General features: G+C 44.4%; 1 protein-coding gene across 1 annotated transcript in view; it reads right to left on the bottom strand.

Annotated features, from left to right (window-relative positions):
- Positions 1–8,819: 8,819 nt before the first annotated feature.
- The window catches only part of FBXO32 (F-box protein 32), a 37,114-nt gene continuing 22,948 nt past the window's right edge, over positions 8,820–22,985 (bottom strand). Inside the window, exons 6-9 of the mRNA XM_055431681.2 lie at positions 22,647–22,831; positions 15,958–16,140; positions 14,780–14,923; positions 8,820–14,137 (exon numbers count right to left, since the gene is read on the bottom strand). Coding sequence (XP_055287656.1) covers positions 14,048–14,137; positions 14,780–14,923; positions 15,958–16,140; positions 22,647–22,831 — 602 coding nt within the window. The 3' untranslated portion in view covers positions 8,820–14,047. The remainder of the gene's footprint in view (positions 14,138–14,779; positions 14,924–15,957; positions 16,141–22,646; positions 22,832–22,985) is intronic.

Here is a 22,985-nt window from a genome sequence, read left to right on the forward strand (position 1 = left end):
AAAGTATTAGAATTTCAGTTTCAGCATCAGTCCTTTCAATGAATATTCAGGACTGATTTCCTTTAGGACTGACTGGTTGGATCTGTTTGCAGTCTAAGGGACTCTCAAGAGTTTTCTCCAGCGCCACAGTTCAAAAGCATCAATTCTTCAGCACTCAGCTTTCTTTATAGTCCAACTCTCACATCCATATGTGACTACTGGAAAAATCATAGCTTTGACTAGACAGAACTTTGTTGACAAAGTAATGTCTCTGCTTTTTAATATGCTGTCTAGGTCATAGCTTTTCTTCCAAAGAGCAAGCGTCTTTTAATTTCATGTCTGCAGTCACCATCTGCAGTGATTTTGGAGCCCAAAAAATAAAGTCTGTCTCTGTTTCCATTCTTTCCCCATCTATTTGCCATGAAGTGATGGGACCAGATGCCATGATCTTAGTTTTCTGAATGTTGAGTTTTAAGCCAACTTTTTCATGATGATGTTTAAGCCAACTTTTTTTGATGAAGGTGTTAACTAACCTAATTGTGGTATCAGTTCAGTTCAGTTCAGTTCAGTCACTCAGTCGTGTCCGACTCTCCGCGACCCCATGAATCACAGCACGCCACGCCTCCCTGTCCATCACCAACTCCCGGAGTTCACTCAAACTCATGTCCACAGAGTCGGTGATGCCATCCAGCCATCTCATTCTTGGTCGTCCCCTTCTCCTCCCGCCCCCAACCTTTCCCAGCATCAGAGTCTTTTCCAGTGAGTCAACTCGTCGCATGAGGTGGCCAAAGTATTGGAATTTCAGCTTTAGCATCAGTCCTTCCAATGAACACCCAGGATTGATCTCCTTTAGAATGGACTGGTTGGATCTCCTTGCAGTCCAAGGGACTCTCAAGAGTCTTCTCCAACACCATAGTTCAAAAGCATCAATTCTTCGGCGCTCAGCTTTCTTCACAGTCCAACTCTCACATCCATACATGACCACGGGAAAAACCATAGCCTTGACTAGACGGACCTTTGTTGGCATCATGTAACAATAAATTGGGTTGACCAAAAGGTTTGTTAATATTTTTCCATAAGGTGTTACAAAAAATCATAACATCCAATGTATCAAATCATTATGTAGTATACTTTAACCTTACGTGACATTGTGTTGTTGTTGTTTACTCACTAAGTTGTGTCTGACTCTTTGTGACTCCATGGATTGTAGCCTGTCAGCCTCCTTGGTCCATGGGATTTCCCAGGCAAATATACTGGAGCTGGACACGACTAAATGACAACAAAAACCACAGAAGAATAAAATACTGCCATTTGCAGCAACATGAGTGGGCCTAGAGATTATCATTCTAAGTGATGTAAATCAGACGAAGAATGACAAATATCATATGATATCACTTACTAACAATACAACTGAATTTACTTACAAAACAGAAACACAGACATAGAAAATAAGCTTATGGTTATTAAAGGGGAAGCAAGGGGGAAGGATAAATTAGGAGCACGGGATTAACAGATACACACCCCTATATGTAAAATAGATAACAATAAAGATTTACTGCATAGCACAGGAAACTATATATTCAATACATTTTAATAATCTATAATGGAAAAGAATCTGAAAAATAACACATAAATATTTATATATAACGGAATCCCTTTGCTGTACACCAGAAACTAGCGCATTATTGTAAATCAATTATAGTTTCATAATCACATTCATGTCAAAGCACTTCAGAGCTGTGAAATGCCTGACTAGAAAGAGGGGCAGACGTTAATTGGGAGAGGGGAGGATGGAGCTGTGTTCACAAACAGGAGGGAAACGGACCCAGGGCTATACTCTGTGTATAATCTTTTCTCGTCTACTGGGGCAAGGCTGTGAGCACAAGCCAAGAAGTTTTTCAGTTACTTGTTGGCAAATCTCCCTCTAAAAGACCATTTGGATGTCAAGGCTAATGAAGGTTTAGCCTAGGGACCTTGGGAACCTGGTGCAGGAAATATTTCACAAAGACTCTTCACATGGTATAGTACTAGGCACTGTGTGGCAAAAGGAACTGCAGAGTCGTAAAAGGACAGCAGGTTTAGGGTCAGATTTGAGCTTAGAACCTATCTCTGTGGTTTAGGAACTGTGTGACCAAAGTGTGTGACAGTAAATGTTTAAAAGAATCAGCTCTCCAAATAAGAAACAAAAGTTCTGATTTATAGTTCTTGCTGATTTCTGAGATGGAAATATTGCCACTATGGGTGATGGTAAGTTACTAACATGCTACTGAATGTGAAGTTGAAAAAAGGTGAATGCATTCAGCTCAGCTCTCATGAGCCATTTCCAGCCTACCAGACTGTGTGATTTTGGACACATCATCTAATTTCTCTGAGCCTCCCCAGTTTCCACACTTGTGAAGTGAGGATAATATTCAATACTAGTATCTCCCTTACAGGGCTGCTATGACAGTTCAAAAGAATAATACATTTGAAAGCACTTGGCCAAGAGTAGGATTCAGTTTATTATTGATGTTGCATCTGGGCTTTCTCATTTCTTATTACCCAGGAGTTTATAAAATTGAAAGGATTTTCATCCAAGAAAAATTCTAACTGGTGGAGGGTGTGTAAATGTCTGCTGTGGAAGTTGGAGAGGGGATGGAGAGACCGTTGAAGAAGCAAGAAATAAAACGAAAAGACACAATAAACTAGTTGCATCTGAACTAATAAATGATTTCCTAAAATCACAAAAAATTATATGAAATAAAAGGGACCTAGAGATAGCTAAACCAACCCACCTTCCTTCCTATTACAGATGAGGAAACTGAGTCAGAGCTTGGACGTGGCTTCCCTCAGGTTAGGCCCAGCTGTGCCGGTGCCCCGAGGAGAAGCCGGCTCTGCTGACTGGCTGTTCAGGGCTCATCTGCGAGTCCACCTCTTTTCAGTTTGTGCTTGTTGGCATGAGCAAAGAGTGATGGAAATCTCAGGCTTCCTTTCATACGATTCAGGAAAAGTGATTTGACTCAATTGTCAGAACAGTTCTTTAAACCAGTAGTCTCCGAAGTGAGATGCTGGAAGAAAAAAAGCCAAAAACTACTATTGATTTTTCTATTAAAGAGTGAGACGTCAAGCAATTATCTTCTGCCAGGGAATAATCTGTGTCATTTAATCAAAGGAATTACTCAGACAGGTGTGGGCAGGATTAAGAGAACACAGAAGATGCTGAGGCCCCCAGAGATGAACAACAATGAGAATTACTTCTCCCAGGTTTGGAGAGAATCCTAGGGATGGCTGGAACTGTAAGGAGGAGGGATACAGTTTCTGCCAGGGACCAGCGACCAGGGACCAGCCAGGAGAGAGCAGGCAGGAAGGACACTGAACTCTTTCTCTGCTCTGGTCTCTGCCAGCACCTCCTATTGGACAAACTCAACCAGATGCCAACTGGCAAGAGAGTCTGGGGGATGTAGGGCCCTTTGCGGTCAGCCTCCTAGGGCACTGAGCTGGGCAGAGAAGCAGAGAATGTATCTTCAGGGTCAAGCAGAGAACAACTAGCACAAAAACCTTAAAGATGTTTAATGACTGGGTTGACAGTGGTCCTTTCCATCCATCCATCAGACATCATTCAGTACCCAAGGCACTTTGGTCCCAATGAGGGGTGGAGGCCAGTGGAACCCAAAGTTGATCAGTGTGCTGTGACAGATCGCAACTTCTGTATTGCAGTTTCCTAGTTTCTTGCAAAGAAACCAGTCCATTCTAAAGGAGATCAATCCTGGGTGTTCATTGGAAGGACTTACGCTAAAGCTGAAACTGCAATACTTTGGCCACCTCATGCGACGAGTTGACTCACTGGAAAAGACTCTGATGCTAGGAAAGGTTGGGGGCGGGAGGAGAAGGGGATGACCAAGAATGAGATGGCTTGATGGCATCACCGACTCTGTGGACATGATTTTGAGTGAACTCCGGGAGTTGGTGATGGACAGGGAGGCCTGGCGTGCTGTGATTCATGGGGTCGCGGAGAGTCGGACACGACTGAGCGACTGAACTGAACTGAACTGAAGAAGGTGGCAACCCACTCCGGTGTTCTTGCCTGGGGAATCCCAGGGACGGCGGCGCCTGGTGGTCTTCCGTCTGTGGGGTCGCACAGAGTCGGACACGACTGAAGCAACTTAGCAGCAGCAGCAGCAGTTTAAAAGTACAGAGACCAGAGAGTCACTCAAATGCTCTTTCGTGGGTTAAGAGTGACTATTCCCTTGTGCTCTTTGGCATTTGCCAAATATGATTTTCAGGATGTGGTAGCTGGCTAACTGCCTCTGGTAGCCACTAGATTCCGCTCTCCTCTGGGTTTTCCCTCTTGTCCTCTGAAGCCTTCCTCTAGACTTGCCTTGCCCTTGTTCTCTTTCTAGGAGCTCGTTATTTTTTAGGGTTCTCCAGAGGGTTAGAACCAATAGGAGGTATTGGTCTCTCTCTCTCCATCTCTCTCTATAGATGGTAACCCCTCCCCCAGATATATTAATAGATATGTAAAATATTTTGTTCTTTAAAATCTATCTATACAGATTTACTTATTCATTCAAAACTCATGTGACCCTTGTTTTTCGGTTTTCTTCAAACCAGTCCTGAATAATCATTCAGTTCGGTTCAGTTGCTCATTCGTGTCTGACTCTTTGCGATCCCATGGAATGCAGCATGCCAGGCCTCCCTGTCTATTGCCAACTCCTGGAGTTTACTGAAACTCATGTCCATTGAGTCGGTGATGCCATCCAGCCATCTCATCTTCTGTCATCCCCTTCTCCTGCCTTCAATCTTTCCCAGCATCAGGGTCTTTTCAAATAAGTCAGCTCTTTACATCAGGTGGCCAAAGTATTGGAGTTTCAGCATCAGATCTTACAATGAATATTCAGGACTGATCTTCTTTAGGATGGACTGGTTGGATCTCCTTGTAGTCCAAGGGACTCTCAAGAGTCTTATCCAACACCACGTTTCAAAAGCATCAATTCTTTGGTGCTCAGCTTTCTTTATAGTCCGACTCTCACATCCATACATGACTACTGGAAAAACCATAGCCTTGATTAGACGGACCTTTGTTGACAAAGTAATGTCTCTGCTTTTTAATATGCTGTCTAGGTTGGTCATAGCTTTTCTTCTAAGGAGCAAGTGTCTTTTTAATTTCATCGCTGCAGTCACCATCTGCAGTGATTTTGGAGCCCAAGAAAATAAAATCTGTCACTGTTTCTCCATCTATTTGACATGAAGTGATGGGACCAGCTGCCTTGATTTTAGTTTTCTGAATGTTGAATTTTAAGCTAACTTTTCACTCTCATTGGAAGGACTGATGCTGAAGCTGAAGCTCATTGGAAAAGACCCTGATGCTGGGAAACATTGAAGGCAGAAGGAGAAGGGAATGACAGAGGATGAGATGGTTGGATGGCATCACTGACTCGAAGGACACGAGGAGCAAGCTCTGGCAGTGGGTGAGGGACAGGGAAGCCTGGTGTGCTGCAGTCCGTGGGGTCACCAAGAGTCGGACACGACTGAGCAACTGAACTGAATAAGTATTTAACATTTTATTTATTTGGCTGCACCAGGCCTCAGCTGTGGTCCACGGGCTCTTTAGCTGTGGTGTGAAGACTCTTAGTTGTAGCATCTAGTTCCCTGACCACGGATGGAACCTGGGCCCCTGCTTTGGGAGCTGAGTCTCAGGCATTGGACCACCAGGGAAGTCCCTGAGCTCACAGTTCTGATGGGCTGCTCCAGTGCCAGGACACTGCTGCTTCATAAACATGGCTTATTGGAGAGAATTTGAAATGCTGGGTCTCTGTGATGCTTCTCGGGCAGAAGCGTGTTTGGCGTCAGCCTCAGTGAAGCCTGTGTAGAGTGGGAAGGAGGCAGCTTCACACCTGCCCCAACAGGCGGAGCCCTCTGGTCCAGCTTTCACAGGTTCATGTATCAGGGTGGCCAGAGTGACTGGGTGCTGACTTAGGCTGTGCTTTTCATGGCAGACAGATTTCCCACTCAGTGGGGGACGGGGGACATGGAGCAGAAGGATGAGTGGGAATTTATCTGAAGGGGCAGAGCTAGAGTGTCTGCTACGTTCTGTCTTAGCTTCCTGTGTGGCTGTAACAAGTTACCACAAACTCAGTGGCTTAAGACAACACAAATTCATTAGAAGGCCAGAAGGCTGACACAGGTCTCTCTGGGCCAAGGTCAAGGTGTCAGCAGAGTGAGGTTCCCTTCTGTAGGCTCCAGGAAGTGAAGTCGCTCAGTTGTGTTCGACTCTTTGTGACTCCATGGACTGTAGCTCACTGTCCATGGGATTTTCCAGGCAAGAACTGGAGTGGGTTTCCATTTCCTTCTCCAGGAGATCTTCCCAACCCAGGGATCGAACTCAGGTCTCCCGCATTGTAGGCAGATGCTTTGCCGACTGAGCCACCTGGGAAGTCCGTAGGCTCCAGGGGTGGATGCTTAATCCTCGCCTTTTCCAGGTTATAGACTTTGATCTCGTTCCTTGGCTCTGGGGGACCATTATCCGCTCACCATAGTAGCTTTATGCTTTCCATTTTAAAATAAGCTATTAGTGTAAGATATGATTTTTAATGGAAAGGTATGATAATTTCACTAAGTTTTTCTTTGAGAGAATTTGAGATATATTTATGTTTAACGTACTAAACTTATAAGTTATTAATTAACCTGGGAATGTTTTGCTTATTAGGATTGAAGCTTCTGTGAGCAAGTATTTGAAGTGCTTACTTTAAAAAAAAGCAAATGCATTAGAGTTATAATTGCAGTTTTAAAACGTTTAAAAGAATTTTTATCGTTTGTCAAAGGAACTTTTTTTAGTCTGTTCAATGTGAGTTTCTCAAAGAATAATAAAAGGCCCTCTTATTTCATATGAAAATTTACTAGACTTATATTTACTTGAATTCAAACTTTAATGAACACTAGGTCTCCACAGTTGTTACTCTTTCAACTACCATTAATTTGTAACCAAGATGCTATAAATAAATAGGTCTATGCACATAAACTCAGGCTGATACTTATTCTAGTCCAGGGTCAGTCTGTGGTCCTAAGTGAGACTTTCAGAAGCATTTTGTGAATGTATGTGTGGATTTATTCTTTCATTTGGCCCAGGCACTATGCTAGGTACAAGTAAGATAACAGTGTAACAGAAAATATAGTATTAGTCACTGAGTCCTGTCCGACTCTTTGTGACCCCATGGACTGTGGCCCTCCAGGCTCCTCTGTCCATGGAATTCTCCAGGCAAGAATACTGGAGTGGATTGCCATTCCCTTCTCCAGGCCTGACCCAGAGGTCAAACCCGTGTCTCCTGCATTGTAGGCAGATTCTTTACCATCGGAACCACCAGGAAAGCCAAGAAAGTGATACCAGAAGATGAGATTTACTCAGTTGGAGAAAGCTGCAGCTAGGAAATGGCCCTAAGAGGCAATGGATAATTCTCAGACAGAGGGGCTGGGAAGAGCGCTGTAGTAAGGTAGAATGGCCTGAAAGAAGACTGCATGGCATGTGTAGGGAATGGTGAGATTTTCTGATCCTGTTGGGAGTTTTAAAAAAATTCTAATTATTCTCAGGTGCCTTTTAAGTCGATTTCTGATGGAGAGTCAGTGTCAGGATCAGGGCATGTTCCAGAGTACATGTGTCGAGTAAATCAGTCACCCCCGAGTTAGTCACTGGAGCAAGCACACAGAACTAACTGGGAACGCAGTGCAGTTCCCAACCTCCTTCTCTCGTTGCTTAGGGAATCATAGCTGCTAACATTTATTGAGCTCATATTATGTGCCCAGCTCTGGGCACTTTATATCTCACTTAACCCTCATAGCCATAAGAAATAGATTTATTATCAACAGAGTTGAGGAAATTGACACAGAAAAGGGTTAGATGACAAGAGTCACACTGCATGTGAGTGACAGGACCATGACCTTGCACAGGCTGTTTCCCCTTTCTGGGATGCTTGTGCCCCCGTCTTCTGAAGCCAGCTCTTCTCATCTTTCAACATCACTTCCTCAGACGGCCCATTTCCGCCCCACACCTTGTTATTCTGCACCTTAGCCCCTTGCTGTTTTCCCTTCATAGCACTTATTACAAATTAAATTTGTCCCCTACTTATTTTTTTGTCCCCTACTTGGACAGCAAGGAAATCAAACCAGTCACTCCTAAAGGAAATCAACCCTGAATATTCATTGGAAGGATTGATGCTGAAGCTGAAGCTCCAATACTTTGGCCACATGATGTGAAGAACTGACTCATTGGAAAAGACCCTGATGCTGGGAAAGATTGAGGGCAGGAGGAGAAGGGGACGACAGAGGATGTGACAGTTGGATGGCATCACCGACTCAATGGACATGAGTTTGAGCAAACTCAAGGAGATGGTGAAGGACAGCGTAGCCTGGTGTGCTGCAGTCCATGGGGTTACATGGAGTTGGACATGACTGAGCGACTGAACAACAACTTTTTTCTTTCCCACTAGAATCTAAATTCCATTAAGATATAGACTCCATCTGTCTTGTTCACCATCTTATGCCCAATGCCTTGCACAGAGTCTATCATGGAGTAGCTGCTCAATAGATGTCTGTTGATGAGTAAATTAATACTGACTTTAAAGTTCATTATTCCCTAAGCATTCTATTTTATGAACAGTAAGCAGGAATATCCCATTTAAGCATAATACTGTATTTCTGATTCAGGTTAGTACTCAGCAGCAAATTTAGTTTTCTGTGTATTCCTAGAAAATTTTACACCGTTAAGTTTCTGAGAGAAGGAATATAAGCCTCACTCAGCAAAAGGTAAACATACTCAGTTTGATAAAAAACCAACTTGAATTGACACGCACCAAAAATGCACCAGTGTGTGTTGTTGGAAAAACATTTATTGCAATTCAGTGTCAAAAAATTTTACAAAAATATGCCACCGTCTGGTACAAACAACTATAAAAAAATCCGTTCATCATGCAAGAAGAGAGTGCAAATAATTTATACAGAAGGACTCAGTTCACACAATATTAAATAAACATCTCTGCGTGTAATTGGTCTAACCTTATACTTTTAGTTAAAATGTTCAATCCCCTATAGCAGTTTTCATTAAAAAAGTACTTGAAAGCTTCTAAGCTTAGGATGTGGACTTGCACATACACCTCCTCTAGCCAGGATGATTGGCAGTATCGGCAGAATAAAGATGGCGCCAAGTGTTCTCAAGTGCAGAGCACAGCTTGGCGCCTTCTGTTTAACAGCCTTGTATATCATTAATTAAATAAACATTTCTATACTCAAAGACAGAAAAAGTCATGTTCAAACTCCAGAAGTAATGGTGCAGCAGATGGAGTTTCAAGCCGTTCAGAGTTTTGAAGCAGCCATCCATTTTTGGCCAAATAGAGCAGGGCCTGAATTTTGAGAGCTCTCTCTGAAAACTTTGTTTGCTGAGTTCAAGGATACTTTGAAAAATGTCTAGCAGACAAAGTCATGAATATCCTGGTGCCTTGCTCCTTGCCGCCTCGTGGACTAATCTCCCTTTGCTTGTGAGGTTTAGCAGAGAGTGACCTTCCACCGGTAGAAGTTCATTGGGTCTCACAGCAGGTACCACAGGACCAGGAGATGGAAGGGATGGGGTAAATGTACCTCTTAGTCTAAGGGGAGAGGAAACACCTGCTTGGTTACCATTAGAATCTCAGTTTCTAGAAAGCAATCCAGGTGCTCAGTGGTCCTCTGTCTCAGGGGCCACCTTTACAATTAAAATCTGAGTACCTAGGGAAAAATGAATTTGTCAACATAGGCTGCTAACTTTATGGCAAGCAGGTTGTACTCACTAGTATGCCGTACCCACAGCAGAGTCAGAGTTCTGTAAAAACATTAAGAGGCTCCTTAACTTCTCCAGGAAGAATCAGGGACTTCAAATGTTTTTAAAAAGTAACAGCCAGACACCTAACACTGGACCACCAACGTGAAAGTCTTGAGAGGAATCAGCTCTGGTGTCACGTGTGTCCAGCCACAACAAAAGGTGCTGGGGTAGGGGACACAAAGTCAAGGTTCACAAAGTCCCAAGTTTATACTCAGGATCACTGCTGACCACCAGCTGGGTTGAGGCATGTCTCCCAAATATTCTGGACCCACTACCTCATCTGGAAAGGCAGAAGGAATGCCAGACTCCACCATCACTAACCTTCCTCCCAGCACTAAAGTCTAGGAGAGGAGTTTCCTTCCTCTGAAAAACCACGAGACTTGATTCCTTAACAAAACAGAGAAGAAAGCGTCTACAGAAAACGTGGAGTTGAAAGGAATTATGATCTTGTTTGTTGAAGACATCAAGGGCCCAAGCTATATCAAAGAGCCCCATCTCTGCATTTGCCTAGAGGTTCGGGTGTTTCTGAGGTCTGTTTAAACACTAATAGGATTTTAGGCCAGCATCCAGTCAGAGGGATGGTTCACAGACTCTGAGAGTTGGAAACAGATTAAAACAAAAAAACACAAAAAACAACAGATGTCAACATGGAAAATGATGATAGAGTTTAGTTTAAAAAATTCACACATAAAATTACAGTTAAAAAAATTCACACATAAAATAGTGTTTGCATAGCAAGACGTAATTGCCCTACAGCCTGGCAGAAATATATAAACTCAGGTGCATATTTTATGATAAACATTGTATTGAACACTAAGCATGATATACTGTTGAAATGACTGAACTTCTTGCAAATCACACCACTTGTTTAGACAAATCAGATTCCAAGCCCCTTCTCTTCTCCCACATAGAAACAATGGAAACAAGGAGCCTCTGTTAATTGCAAGCTCCCAAACAGTTTTTGAAGAGAGAACTGTGGCAATAAGGTAATCACACTTGTCACCTTCCTTCATCATTGCCAAGTAAAGCCTGTTCTTGCCTTGACAGTTTTGCAGTGTAAATCCAGCCCATCTGAAATATTTCCTCTGATCTACTTCAATATAAAATGGATCATGGCTAAACAGAGGTCATCTCACAACTGACCCTTTTGATCTCAAAACTGGAGATGTTTTCACATTGTAGTTTCTGCCGCCATCCTCCCACATGACTGGTCCATCTGCTAAAAGTAACAGTGTTGAGTCATAATGTGATCTGCTTTAAAATGTCTGGATCTTGCTATAAATTGAGTCCTACATAAGCTTCACATATTCTCCTTTCCTCAAACGCTGTTCCTTCTTCTCAAGAAACTCTAGGATTGTTGTTCAGAAATGTTTGCATTGAAACAAATCATTGCACTCGTGTGGATGAGCTTCTACTGTCCTGGACAAAAATTCTTTCCTTCTCTGGAAGTCCAGACTACTCTCATATTCAACATCAATTTTGAATCCTCTTTTCCAGAGTCGCGGTGGGGATAGGTAGGTACAGCAAAGACAGTACAGCATTCTATCTTTTCCAGCACTTTCCACTGTCATGTCCCTTCTAGCTTTTTAGGCCAGCAGTTCTGAGACAGAGAGTCTTTGTTTTTTGTTTTTTAGGTCAGGTTGTCCTGGGAGGGTTTGCCAAAAGAAATTCTATAGACAATCAGTGCCCAGGGAACAAGCATTTTCTTTTAAACTTTTTGGTTTTACTTATACGAGAGGCTCTGGCCACACTTCAGAGGTGCTCCGTGTCACCAGCAGAGATGCTCATACTGCTGTGCTCCTTGTCCCCGCCCGCCCTTGCACAAACCATAGCATCAAAGACACACCACTTCTATTCCTTCCCCTCTCCCTCGCCACCTGCCATTTCTTTCCTTATTCTCCTCCTCCAAAGAAAGGGAAGCACAAGTATTGGTTTCTTTTTTTTCCCTTAAAAATTTCCCTTGACTCTGTCCACACCACCTCCAGCGAGGTCAAAGGAGATGGGGAGTTTGGAGTCACGATCTGGGTAAATGTTTCAGAAAACTGCACGCCTGTCCCTTGTGCTAGGGTTGTTTTGCATAGGTATTCTTACTGCCAGGGGCCTGCGGTGTGGTCTTGAGCCCCTCAGACAGTCCAAGTGGCGCTGGTTCCCCAGTTCCGTGCTGACAGTCAAAGCAGGCGACATGTCTGGAACTGTGAGCCGGGAGGTGCTGGGGAGTCTCATTTAGCCCATCAGCACGAAGGCGCTGAGAACGTGAGTTGGGGGGAAGACGTGAAAGGCCATGAATGCCCCAATCTGCCCGAGTCAAAGGTTCCAGAGCCCTCACTGCAACACCAGTCTCAGCTCCACTCACACCTTTAAGGAGGCTGAGACCCTGGAGAGAACCTGCCTGAATTAGGGCAGAAAGAGCCTTTGATCCCACAGTCTGGACCTGCATTCTCCACGTGACCTTGACTGGGGTGGCTGGGATCCTGTGAGGTGTCACAGTGGTTTGTGACCCTCCAAAGCTCCACCTTAACCAACATGATCTTATTCTTTAATATTTTACTTTCCCTCAAAATTGAAATACAATTTACCTTTTTCTTCTTGGGGGGATGATGATGAAAAAAAGATATTGAGAAACCCATAGGCACAGACCTTGTACAGTGAGGAACATCAACTAGTGGTCAAGCTCTTCTCCAGATACTGGCACTTGGGTTGTGCTTGGAGAGAAGGGCACGAGGGGCTCCTCATCACTAGCTGGTCCCTTGGCTTGTTTCTGTACGTCCTTAACCATCTCTCCTCATTTCAGGTCACCCCCAATTCAATCCCTAAGAATACACTGTTGCTCAACACAAATGTGGGCCAAGTTCCTATTTCTGCTTCACTCATTGGCCAAGATCATGGAGAGTGCCCACTTTACATACAAAAAAAAAGGAAAGCAAATACAATTGCAAAAATATATACACTGTTGTAGAAAAGCAAAGTTCTATAAAAGGTAAAAAACAAAAACATTCCCCACTATCCCCCAGGAATATTGACTCCTTAAGTCCTGAGATTTCCTTCTTCCACATATAACTACCTGTTGGTATTTGTCTAGCAGGTTCCCCTGGGGTTGAACTCAAAGTACCTCCATCCATTCCCTGTCTGGCTAAAACACCAGGCTTTATCAACCTCGTAAGAAGCCCTAGCTCAGGTTGACTAAATTTCGGTGCTGGATGTAAAGAAAACTCATCACCCATCAAGAAAAACAGCAGCCGATACGTAAAACCTGTTCTACAAGTCTTTATCAGGCCTCTGGCTCCAAACAGTCCCCAGAGACAGGCTTATCCATCAAAATACCCTAGGAAGCCCAGACAAGTCAAGAGGTTAAACAGGAATAAGAAAATCTTCATGGCTATTGGGTGACTCATTCCATCTTTCCTGCAGCAGGATTTCCTCTGGGACTGCTTTTAACTGGCCTTATGTTGCACGAAATAACCTACAACGTGAAAGGGAAAAAGGCATACATGCTTTGGGGTTTGTTCTCGAAGAGAAGAAACCCCAAAGAGTGTCCCATTCGTCTAAAAGGGAAGCCTGGAGCATGAGGAAGGATGCCTCCAATCTCTCTTCCTGTTTCACTTTTGATGAAGACACAAAACAGACAGAGACCATCTACTGGACCATGCGGTTTGTCAGAGCGAGTGCTGCAGCTTTCCGAGGTAGACTATTGTGCGGTGTCTTCGGAAGATAAGGCCCTATCTATGCCCCTGTGGCTTTAAGATGAGTGGTGCTTCCATTGCCTTTGCCAAACAAACCCCAAATCAAAACCCAAAGCCCAGGGGTTTCTCACATGCAGTTTTTCTTCCTATTTTTTTTTTCCCCAACAAATGTTCACATTGTAAACAAAGAGTGTTCTGTTTTGTACTTGAGTTTTGCCTTCTCTTCCACAACTCTAGGGAACTGTCAAGGAGCTGCAGTGAACTTCAAGAGAATTCCATTTTCACCGATGAAATAGAATTCCTGCCTTATAGTCTTGCTGGCAAATCGTTAGGAAAAAAAGTTTATTTACAGGATTTCTGTTTTCCATACCAATTCTAATGAGAAGTCCATACGCTTAAACTTCCAGCCAGCAGCTGTCTCTCTCCCCTCCAGTGTCCCTTATCTCAGAAGTTTTGAGCCAATGTTGAACAGGTACACTATTTACAAATGAAGTGTCCAAACTCTGGATTCCCAACCATGCAATCATCAAGGGAACCCTTCTGAAGTGCTGTCTTGTGCTGGGATTCAGAACTTGAACAAGTTGATAAAGTCCTGGGGTGAAAGCGAAACGGAACAGCTCTCTGGGTTATTGGCTGTGCACGGGTGATCGGTGCCCTGGAAAGGAACATCACGGTTAGGTGGGCATTCTCCACAGCATCCCATTGACTTGTGGTACCCTAAGGAATTGCTGCTGCCGCTGTTCAGTCACTCAGTCGTGTCTGACTCGTTTGGACCCCATGGACTATAGCCCATCAGGCTCCTTTGTCCATCGGATTCTCTCGGCAAGAATACAGGAGTGGGTTGCCATTTCCTTCTCCAGAGGATCTTCCTGACCCAGGGATCGAATCATGTCTCCTGCATTGGCAGGTGGATTCTCTAACACTGAGCCGCCAGGGAAGTCCTATCCTAAGGCATTGCCCAACCTCAAAACAACATTCCTCTCTCAAGAATACCCTGTGTTATGCAAAAACTAAAGAGTGCTGTGTGTGTGTGTGTGTGTGTGTGTGTGTGTGTGTGTACCTGTGCACAGAGAGATGGAGGAATTTGGGGGCGCTGCAGGGAAAGTTGACACAATGGGGTAAAGGAAATGAAAGTCTTAAGTTTCTCTCCCCAGAGCCTGCATCAGTCTTACCTTCACCTTCATTTGGGGGCTACAATAGTGAAAGAGCAGGAAAGCATTTGGCAACACAGTGCGGTGTCATTGGCTCTTAGGGGCTGGGCTTGGAGGTGTGTGGCCACCACCTCTGAGACACGTACCTTCCAGGAAAGAATGTGGCAGTGTCTGCAGAGTTGAAGGGTGTCTCCATACTGCTCTTTCCGTGGGTAGCATCGCACAAGTTTAAAATACATCTTCTTCCAATCCAGCTGTCCTTTGTCAGACAAGATTAATCGCTTGCGGATCTAAGTATCAAACACATAAAAATTGTTCTGAAAGGTTCTGCTCCTGCCCCTTTTCCCCACCTTTTTCATCTATACCCTGATGATAGCCAGGGAAAAAGTAGCAGAGATATAAAAATGTAGCTTCTGATCTCTACCCAGTGAAAGAAACAAGAGCTTTCAACCAGTCTTTAAAAGAAACAGGTGGCTGGTGACATCTCCTGATGTTGAAAGTTTAGGTGATCGCCATAAACAACTTCAATCTTTTCCCTGCTACAGACTTGAGTGATTATTTCCAGGGAGATGCAGTGACTATTTGGCACAGTGGCTATATTTTATATCTAAATATTAGTGGCTTTGTGAACAGACCCTGTTGAACTCACATTTCTATATAAAGAAGCTGGGGGAGAAAAAAAATCCAAGGCAGTGTGTGGAGGGGAAAAAGGCTTAGAGCTGGTGTCCGAAGACCCAAATTCAAATCCAAGGCCATTTTCTTCACCTGGAGAGCATGCCACTAATTTGGATATGTCATTTAGCCACTTGTGACTTCAGTCCCTCCGTCTGTTTAGAGTGGGCATAATGTGCTCAGTTGTGTTCGACTTGCTGAAGCCCCATGGACTTGCAGCCCACCAGGCTCCTCTGTCTGTGGGATTTCCCAGGTGAGAATACTGGAGTGGAGTTGCCATTTCCAACTCCAGGGCTACCTTTCCCTGGGTTATCAACATAAAATGAAATAACATCAGGAAAATCCTTTAGCTGTAAAATGTCATAAAAATGTAAGTTATTTTGTTATAGAAAAGAAGGGTTATTGACAATTTATGAATTGTTTTCAGAGCAAGCTTTAAAATGGGAATGGGTTAAAAATATAAGGTTTGTTTTTTCCGTCTTGAATCACATAAAAAAAAATCTCACAAGTATTATTTAGAAACTCTTCGGACTGTTTTCTAGTCAAACTAGGGAGTCCCCCAGGGTGGGTTTGAGAAAGACGCCAAGGAAGTTTGGCAGGGTGGCGGGCAGAGTGGGAGAGAAGGAAGGAACGGCAGCTGGGCCACACCAACCTGCCGCTCGGAGAAGTGGTACTGGCAGAGCTTCTTCCATAAGAGCCGGTCCTCGCTGAGCACGTGCAGGTCAGGGGCCACCTGGCCCAGGCTAACCAGGTCTCTCCCGTCACTCAGCCTTTGCATGATATTCAGTTGTAAGCACAAAGGCAGGTCTGTGAAGGTGAGGCCCTTGAAGGCAGGCTGCGGGGAGAAGGACGGTGTTAAGTTGCGGAGAGCAGCCAGGCACCAGGTGACACCCTCCAAGGATGCAGCTGTCCCCTTGCCCTCCAGCCTCAAGCTGCTTTATTGATTGGAGCAGCCATTCTCCCTGCCCTGAGTACAAGACAGGACCCATGACCGAGATGCACAAAGAACAGCCTGGAGCAGCTCTGGCCAATGGTGCCAGAGAAATTTTCCTAAGTTGCACAAAACTTTATGCTTAAAAAAAAAAAAGGAAAGGTAGTTGACATACACTGTCCTGTTGGTTTCAGGTGTACTACATAGTGATTTGATATTTGTGTGTGTTATGAAATGATCATCCAGTAAGTCTAGTAACCGTGTGTCCCCATATAAAGCTATTACAATATGATTGACCATATTCCTTATATTGTATATTACAGCCCCAGTGGCTCATTTGTTTTATGACTGCAGGCTCGTACCTCTTAATTTCCTTCACTGATTTACACTTTTACTGTGAAGTGCTAAGTTGCTTCAGTTGTAGCTACCTCTTTGCAACTCTAAGGACTGTAGCTCACCAGACTCTTCTGTCCATGAGATTCTCAAGGCAAGAATACTGGAGTGGGTTACCACACCCTTCTCCAGGGATGGAACCTGAATCTCTAATATCTCCTGCATTGGCATCTGGGTTCACTACCACTAGCGCTGCCTGGAAAGATTCTCCTAATAGCAAGAGTTGGATTCCTGTGCTTTACTCGATTACAATAGTCCTGAAGGACTCACTGCCCTGGCAGGGCACCGCCCAGCCTCAGATCTCATGGCCTGCCTCCTTGTGACCACTGATCCCTCAAAACAGGCTTTCTCACTGGCCCACAAACACAGCACACAAGGCTGTCGCTCTGTCCAGGCCTCTGCTCGTCTACAAGTGACTCTTCTCAGATTAAGTTCAAACTTGTGCAAGCTAAGTCGCTTCAGTTGTGTCCAATTCTTTGCAACCCTATAGACTATAGCCCACAAGGCTCCTCTGTCCATGGGGATTCTCCAGGCAAGAATACTGGAGTAGGTTGCCATGCCCTCCTCCTCCAGGGGATCTTCCCAACCCAGGGATCAAACCTGTGTCTCTTAAGCCTACTTGCATTGGCAGGTTTTTTTTTTTTTTTTTTTAAACCAGGAGCATCACCTGGGAAACCCCTGTTCAAACTCACCTCCTCTGAAAACTGCTTTTGTGTCTCCCTCAAGTCTTAGGCACTGCATCTTCCTAGAATTCCTATGATCTCTTTCAGATACCATTGTCTTTTTTGGCTGCACCAAGGGGCATGCAGGATCTTAAGTTTCCTGACCAGGGATGGAACCCAAGCCCCCTACACTGGGAATCTGGAGTCTTAACCACTGGAACACCAAGGAAATCCCCTCTTTCAGAACCCATCTCCAAAAGAAAGCTTAATGGAACATTCCTGCTAGGATATAAGCTCCACAGAGGCAGAAATTTTTGTGTTCTTTCACTGCTATGTCTAGAAGAGTCTAGAAGTGTGCTAGCATATAGTAGGCACTCAAAAAATATTTGTGGAATGATGAAAATAAAAAATTAAACAGGTTAAAACAACCACAACAGAAAGACTCTGTACGAGTGTGTGTGTGTGTGTGTGTGTGTGTATACACATGTATGCACACTTTGGGAAGGGCTGGTCAAAGAATCTTTCAGCCTAAAGATCCATCTGTTCAGGCATCTCTATTGAACCTTAGGCTCCATGGAACATTTTGAAAACTACTGATCTGTGGAGAACACATTGGCAATTAATGGTGAGCTTCTCCAGAAGCTTCTTCTATTATATCCTTGCATTTATATTTAAGCCCTTTATTGTTTAAATTTGGACGAGCTTATGTTAGCCTATCCAGACCTAGATCCTTGAAGCCAAGGTCTAAGCCTGTAACTCTTGCAGGCTAGTCTAGCACACAAACACTCCTCTGGCACTGGAGTTGCTGCAAGGGCGAGAGACCCAGAAACACAAGCAAATCATTGGAGAACAAAGGTTAAATGCCACCAAGGAGCCAAGCACCAAGTGCGATGGGAACTATCTGCACAGAAGGTACTCAGTAGTACTTGTTGCTATTTCTTGAACAGCAACTAGCTTCTGCCATCTGGATAAGAAGTCAGCACAAATCGCTCGAGACCAAGACTGTGGTTCTTTGTCCTTCCCATGCTAGTCCTGGGTGAGCTCTTGAACTTGAACTAGTGACATTTTTAGCTCAGTGTTCTATCACCTCTGGAGGTCACAAGAGGGGAAAAAAAAAAAAACCAAACAAACAGGATGAAGAAACCTTTCCTTAGCTCAGGGGAAAATATCCTGGGAATGGGTATTGAGTTCCCTCCGTGAAATTTTAGCTAACTAAACTCTGTATGAGGCATGTCAAGGCTGGAACACACAGGATTCCAGGGGGACACACAGTGTCAGCAATTCCCCCCTTCCTTGCCCTGCCGTGTCTTTGCAAAGCAAGACAGGCATGCAGAGGGAGGATGGGCAGTCAAGGGTGCCTTGGGACGTTGGATGATGGAGAACAGGAGGTGGCGTGGGAGGAACATGGGATGGAGAAGCAGCAGATTGAGATCCCATGGGAAATCTGGGTCTCAATTTCTGTACGTTTGGTAAAGAAACTGCCTGCAATGCAGGAGACACAGGTTCGATCCCTGGGTGGGGAAGATCCCCTGGAGAAGGGAATAGCAACCCACTCCATGGCCTGGAGAATTCCATGGACAGAGGAGCCTGGCAGGCTATAGTCCATGGGGTCGCAAAGGGTCAGACATGACTGAGCGACTAACACTTTCTTTCCTACTTCCTTTGTGTCCAAAATGAGCAGGCTTAGAAGTCTCTGAGGATCCCCTCCAGCTCCAACCATCTCAGACTTGGAGTAACATCAGCCTCCTAACCCGTCAGATGTATCTTTGACTTGACAATTTATATTGTTCAGGCTGCTGGGCTGAACTTTCAATTGTTTGCAGAATTCAGGACTTTGTTGGACCGTAGAAGGTCCTAGACCTATTTGTCATTTATCATCTGCGGCTGATCATATGAGCCAATAAAACTGCCATGAGATTTTCTTTTTGTTTCCAGCACTTCAAAGCATCTACTTTTTTGGTTAAAACTCCCAGGCCAATTATTACATGAACTCCTATTAAAGTCCACTTGGCAAATTCACTCTCCAATTTTCAAACCTGAACTTTTCCAAAATCCTTGCCCAGACCCCATGCTGAGCCTTTACTCCTGATAAATGATTAACTGCTTGTGTACCTTCTTGTATTTGAAAATAAACATATGAAAGAAAAAGAAGTCATTCTTGCTCCCCCTTATCAAGTGTTTGGCTAAAGATCCTTTTATATTCACCCTGCCTTCCCTGCCCCCCCACCCCACGCTTCCAAATTCTGCCTTGCTCACAGCACACTGTGATTCTGTGTGATTCCCCCTGCTCCCCCCGCAAGCCAGTTCTCTTCGTTTTTCTCCTTTATTATTTATTATATTAATTATTTTGCCAATAAAAATTGGCTCCATAGAATGAGATGGGAAATTCTGGAAGAAAACAAGATTATGTGCTGGGGGGATACTGATAGAACTCTGGCAAACAGGAAACAATGACTGTAAATGTCACCTTAACATTTTCACGTAATAGCATACTTCTATTTGGTCCGAACTGTTAAAAAGTTTTAAAATACAGTTCACACGGAAGTAATTAAGTCCCTTGGGCTTCCCTGGTGGCTCAGATGGTAAAGAATCTGCCTGCAATGCAGGAGACCCAGGTTCGATCCCTGGGTCAGGAAGAGCCTCTGGCAACACCACTCCAGTATTCTTGCCTGGAGAACTGCACGATCAGAGGAGCCTGGTGGGCTACAGTCCCTGGGGCCACAGAGTCGGACACAACTGAGCGACTAACTTTTCTTCTGCCCACCCCCACTTTCCCTCTCTCTCTGTCCATTTTTCTTTCTTCTGGAGATGTGGGCATTTCTGTGAAAAGCACTTCAGAGCTCCGTGGGTTCCCAGCACTGCTATCAAATTATAGCTCAGAGCCATGGAGGGTTGGGAAGGAGGGTGTGAGGCAGCAGAGACTGATGGGCATCTTAAGCCTCTGCAGACAGGCCTGGGTTCAGCCCACATCTTACTTGTGGGGAGGCCCCGGCCAGATTATTCTTAACCACTCAGTCTGATTTTTCTCATGAGACAATGCCTGGAAGTACTGAGCACAGCGGCCAGTTAATATTAATTTTATAATGACCCCTCCTTACAATTAGTCACTAGATGAGTTAATTAATACATCAGAGGACTTTGAAGAGTGCCACAGAGTGAGCCCCTCATAACAATAATAATAGCTGATGCACTTACAATACTACATGTCAGACTCTGCTCTAAGTGCTTTCTATGTATTAACTTATTAAATGTCATACCAGGGCTATGAGATAGGCATGATTGCTCCTATCTCCCAAATGAGAGAAGTGAGGCACAGAGATGCTGAATACCTATCCCCAGATCTTGCAGTTGGTAAATTTTCACCCTCATCTGTAATACAGGGCAGTATTTTGCAACTGTATTCCTCTGAACACTGAGCAAGTTCTTTAGGTAGGTGTAGGGAGGAGAGTTGCCTTCAATCATTCATTCATTCAACTAATGTCTACTGACTGCCACCTGCTTTGATCCAGGGACAGGAAACAGAGCAGGGAGCTAGATGGTACTGTCCTTTCTTTGTAGACTTTATAAGCCAGTGGATGAGACAGGAAGGTGAATATATGTATGAGATAAGTTCAGTTCATAATAGCAGCTCTGAGGACAGTAAGATGACTGAGGCTTCAACAGACTGGATGGTCAGAAGCAGTAGCTATCTTCAAAGCCCCGAGGTAGGACCAAGCTGACAACAGCTTGGCCTGGCTGAGGTGCCATGAGCAGAGGGGAGACTGAGATGAATTTCAGGGTCTGATCCATCCTGTGGGAGATTTCATTGGATTTAAAAGGTTTGCAAAAAGCTGAATCACTGAATACATAGTTGGAAGAAAGCTGGATTGAAAAAATTTTGGAAACCACTGATGCTAAAAAGCTTTGCCATTTTAGGAATAAGAAGCTCAGGGTTCTGACCTCAGCTCTGGCCTGACTGCTGTGTTACTTGGGAAAGTCACCGGGCTTCTCTGATCCCTCTTCGCCCCTCACTCCATGAAGGGTAACAGCAACTACAATGGGTACCTCCCAAGAGAGTCTGTAGATCAACTAAGGGGGGCTTTGGGGAGAGTAGATGCATGACAGTGGGCAGATGTGGCCAAGGGAGGGGGCGGCTCCTGTGAGGGAAACAGAGAGAACAGAGGCAAGTTCTGGGCAAGTGGGACCATCTAAACAGGTGTTCCAAGTTATTGGAGGGAAGATGCCCTTGATACTAATGGGATTTGCTCATTTATATAATTGATTAGGTATCACTGGTATCTATGGAGTGTGTGTGTGTGTGTGTGTGTGTGTGTGTGTGTGTGTGTGTAGTGCAGCCTATGTAATTCTAAGGAAGTCATAGAACTCTGAGGTTTCTAATTATTCCCTCTGTTTCTGAGTTTAAAAAAACCCCAAGACACAGAAAGGTTATTAACTGTAAAGTCAAGGACACTGCATTTTGCAAGCTTCATATAGTGAATCACTTAAAAGAGGTCAAAGAAGTTTTTTTTTTAAATGTTTCATTCTCAAGAGACGAGGCAGACCCTAACTTTATCAGCCTGGGTCCCGGAACCACTTAAAACAGCCGTGGTGAGTGATTAGATAAGTCATCCAAGTGCTACTTGAGTGGCCTAAGTGTGTCTGTCCATTAGGGAGCCTTGAGAGATTACACCAACATCTTTCTCACATTTTTCGTGTGTCTTGGTCCTTCTGCTCACTCTCAAGAGCACAAGAGCAAGGGGGCCAGCTTATGTTTTAAAAGACAGAAGAAACTACTAGTAGTAGTTTAGCTGGAAATGTGGGGGGTTTTGGTTTATTTCTTTGCCTTGAGAGACTTGCCCATCTCTTTCCCCATCTGTATGTTTACAGTCTTTACTCAAAGGCTTCCTTTCCTTCCAGTTAATAACTGGAACTAGACTTTTAAAAGGCTGGTACCACCAGTTCTCCAAGCCACCACCATCATAGCTCCTTTGTATTCCAGGCAGCATCTTAAAGCTATAAACGAACTTGTACTTTAAGAGGAAATGGGCAGAAATCTCCAGATCCCACTGAAGATTTCAGTGGGACAGCCAACATCTGATCCAAAGATCAAGTTTCCAGTTTTTCCCACCTTTCCATTGGCTGTCATCCTCCACGTGCTTTGATCCTGCTCTTCCAAGTTCTTCCCACCCTCCCTTAATCAGAAAGTCCCCAGCCCACCCTCGGCACCCAAGACACAGCACCCGAGCAGAGCCGTCTAGACTCTTCCATCACCAGAGCGGGTTTAAAGTCCTGGTGAGGCTGCCCATCGTCTTGGCAGAGGAACTGACTGCAGCGGGGTTGTTCCTGCTGGGAGGAAGCTGGGGGGTTCCCGCTTACCCGGGTGATTTGGATGTTATTCAGCTGCTGCTGCCAGTGCAGGATCGTCTCCATCCGATACACCCACATGTTGATGTTCCCCACCAGCACAGACTTGCCGACTCTTTGGACCAGTGTACATAAGGATGTGTAGAGGGTCTGCAGGAGTTCCCTTATTAGTCTAATGTTTTGCTGGTCTTCAAGGACTTGAGTGGGGGAAGAAAAACAGTAGGAAGAGTTTATGAGACTAGAACACTCCATAATTTTACAAGTGGTCCTTTCTTCTGCTCTACCATGCTCATGTTACCCTGGTACACCCACGGGGGAGATGGTCTTCTTTCTCACTGGTGTTTATTCTAC

This window comes from Moschus berezovskii, chromosome 16, assembly GCF_049115385.1.
Source record: "Moschus berezovskii isolate FMDL1 chromosome 16, NW_MosBer_1.0, whole genome shotgun sequence".
Classification (NCBI taxonomy): Eukaryota; Metazoa; Chordata; class Mammalia; order Artiodactyla; family Moschidae; genus Moschus; species Moschus berezovskii.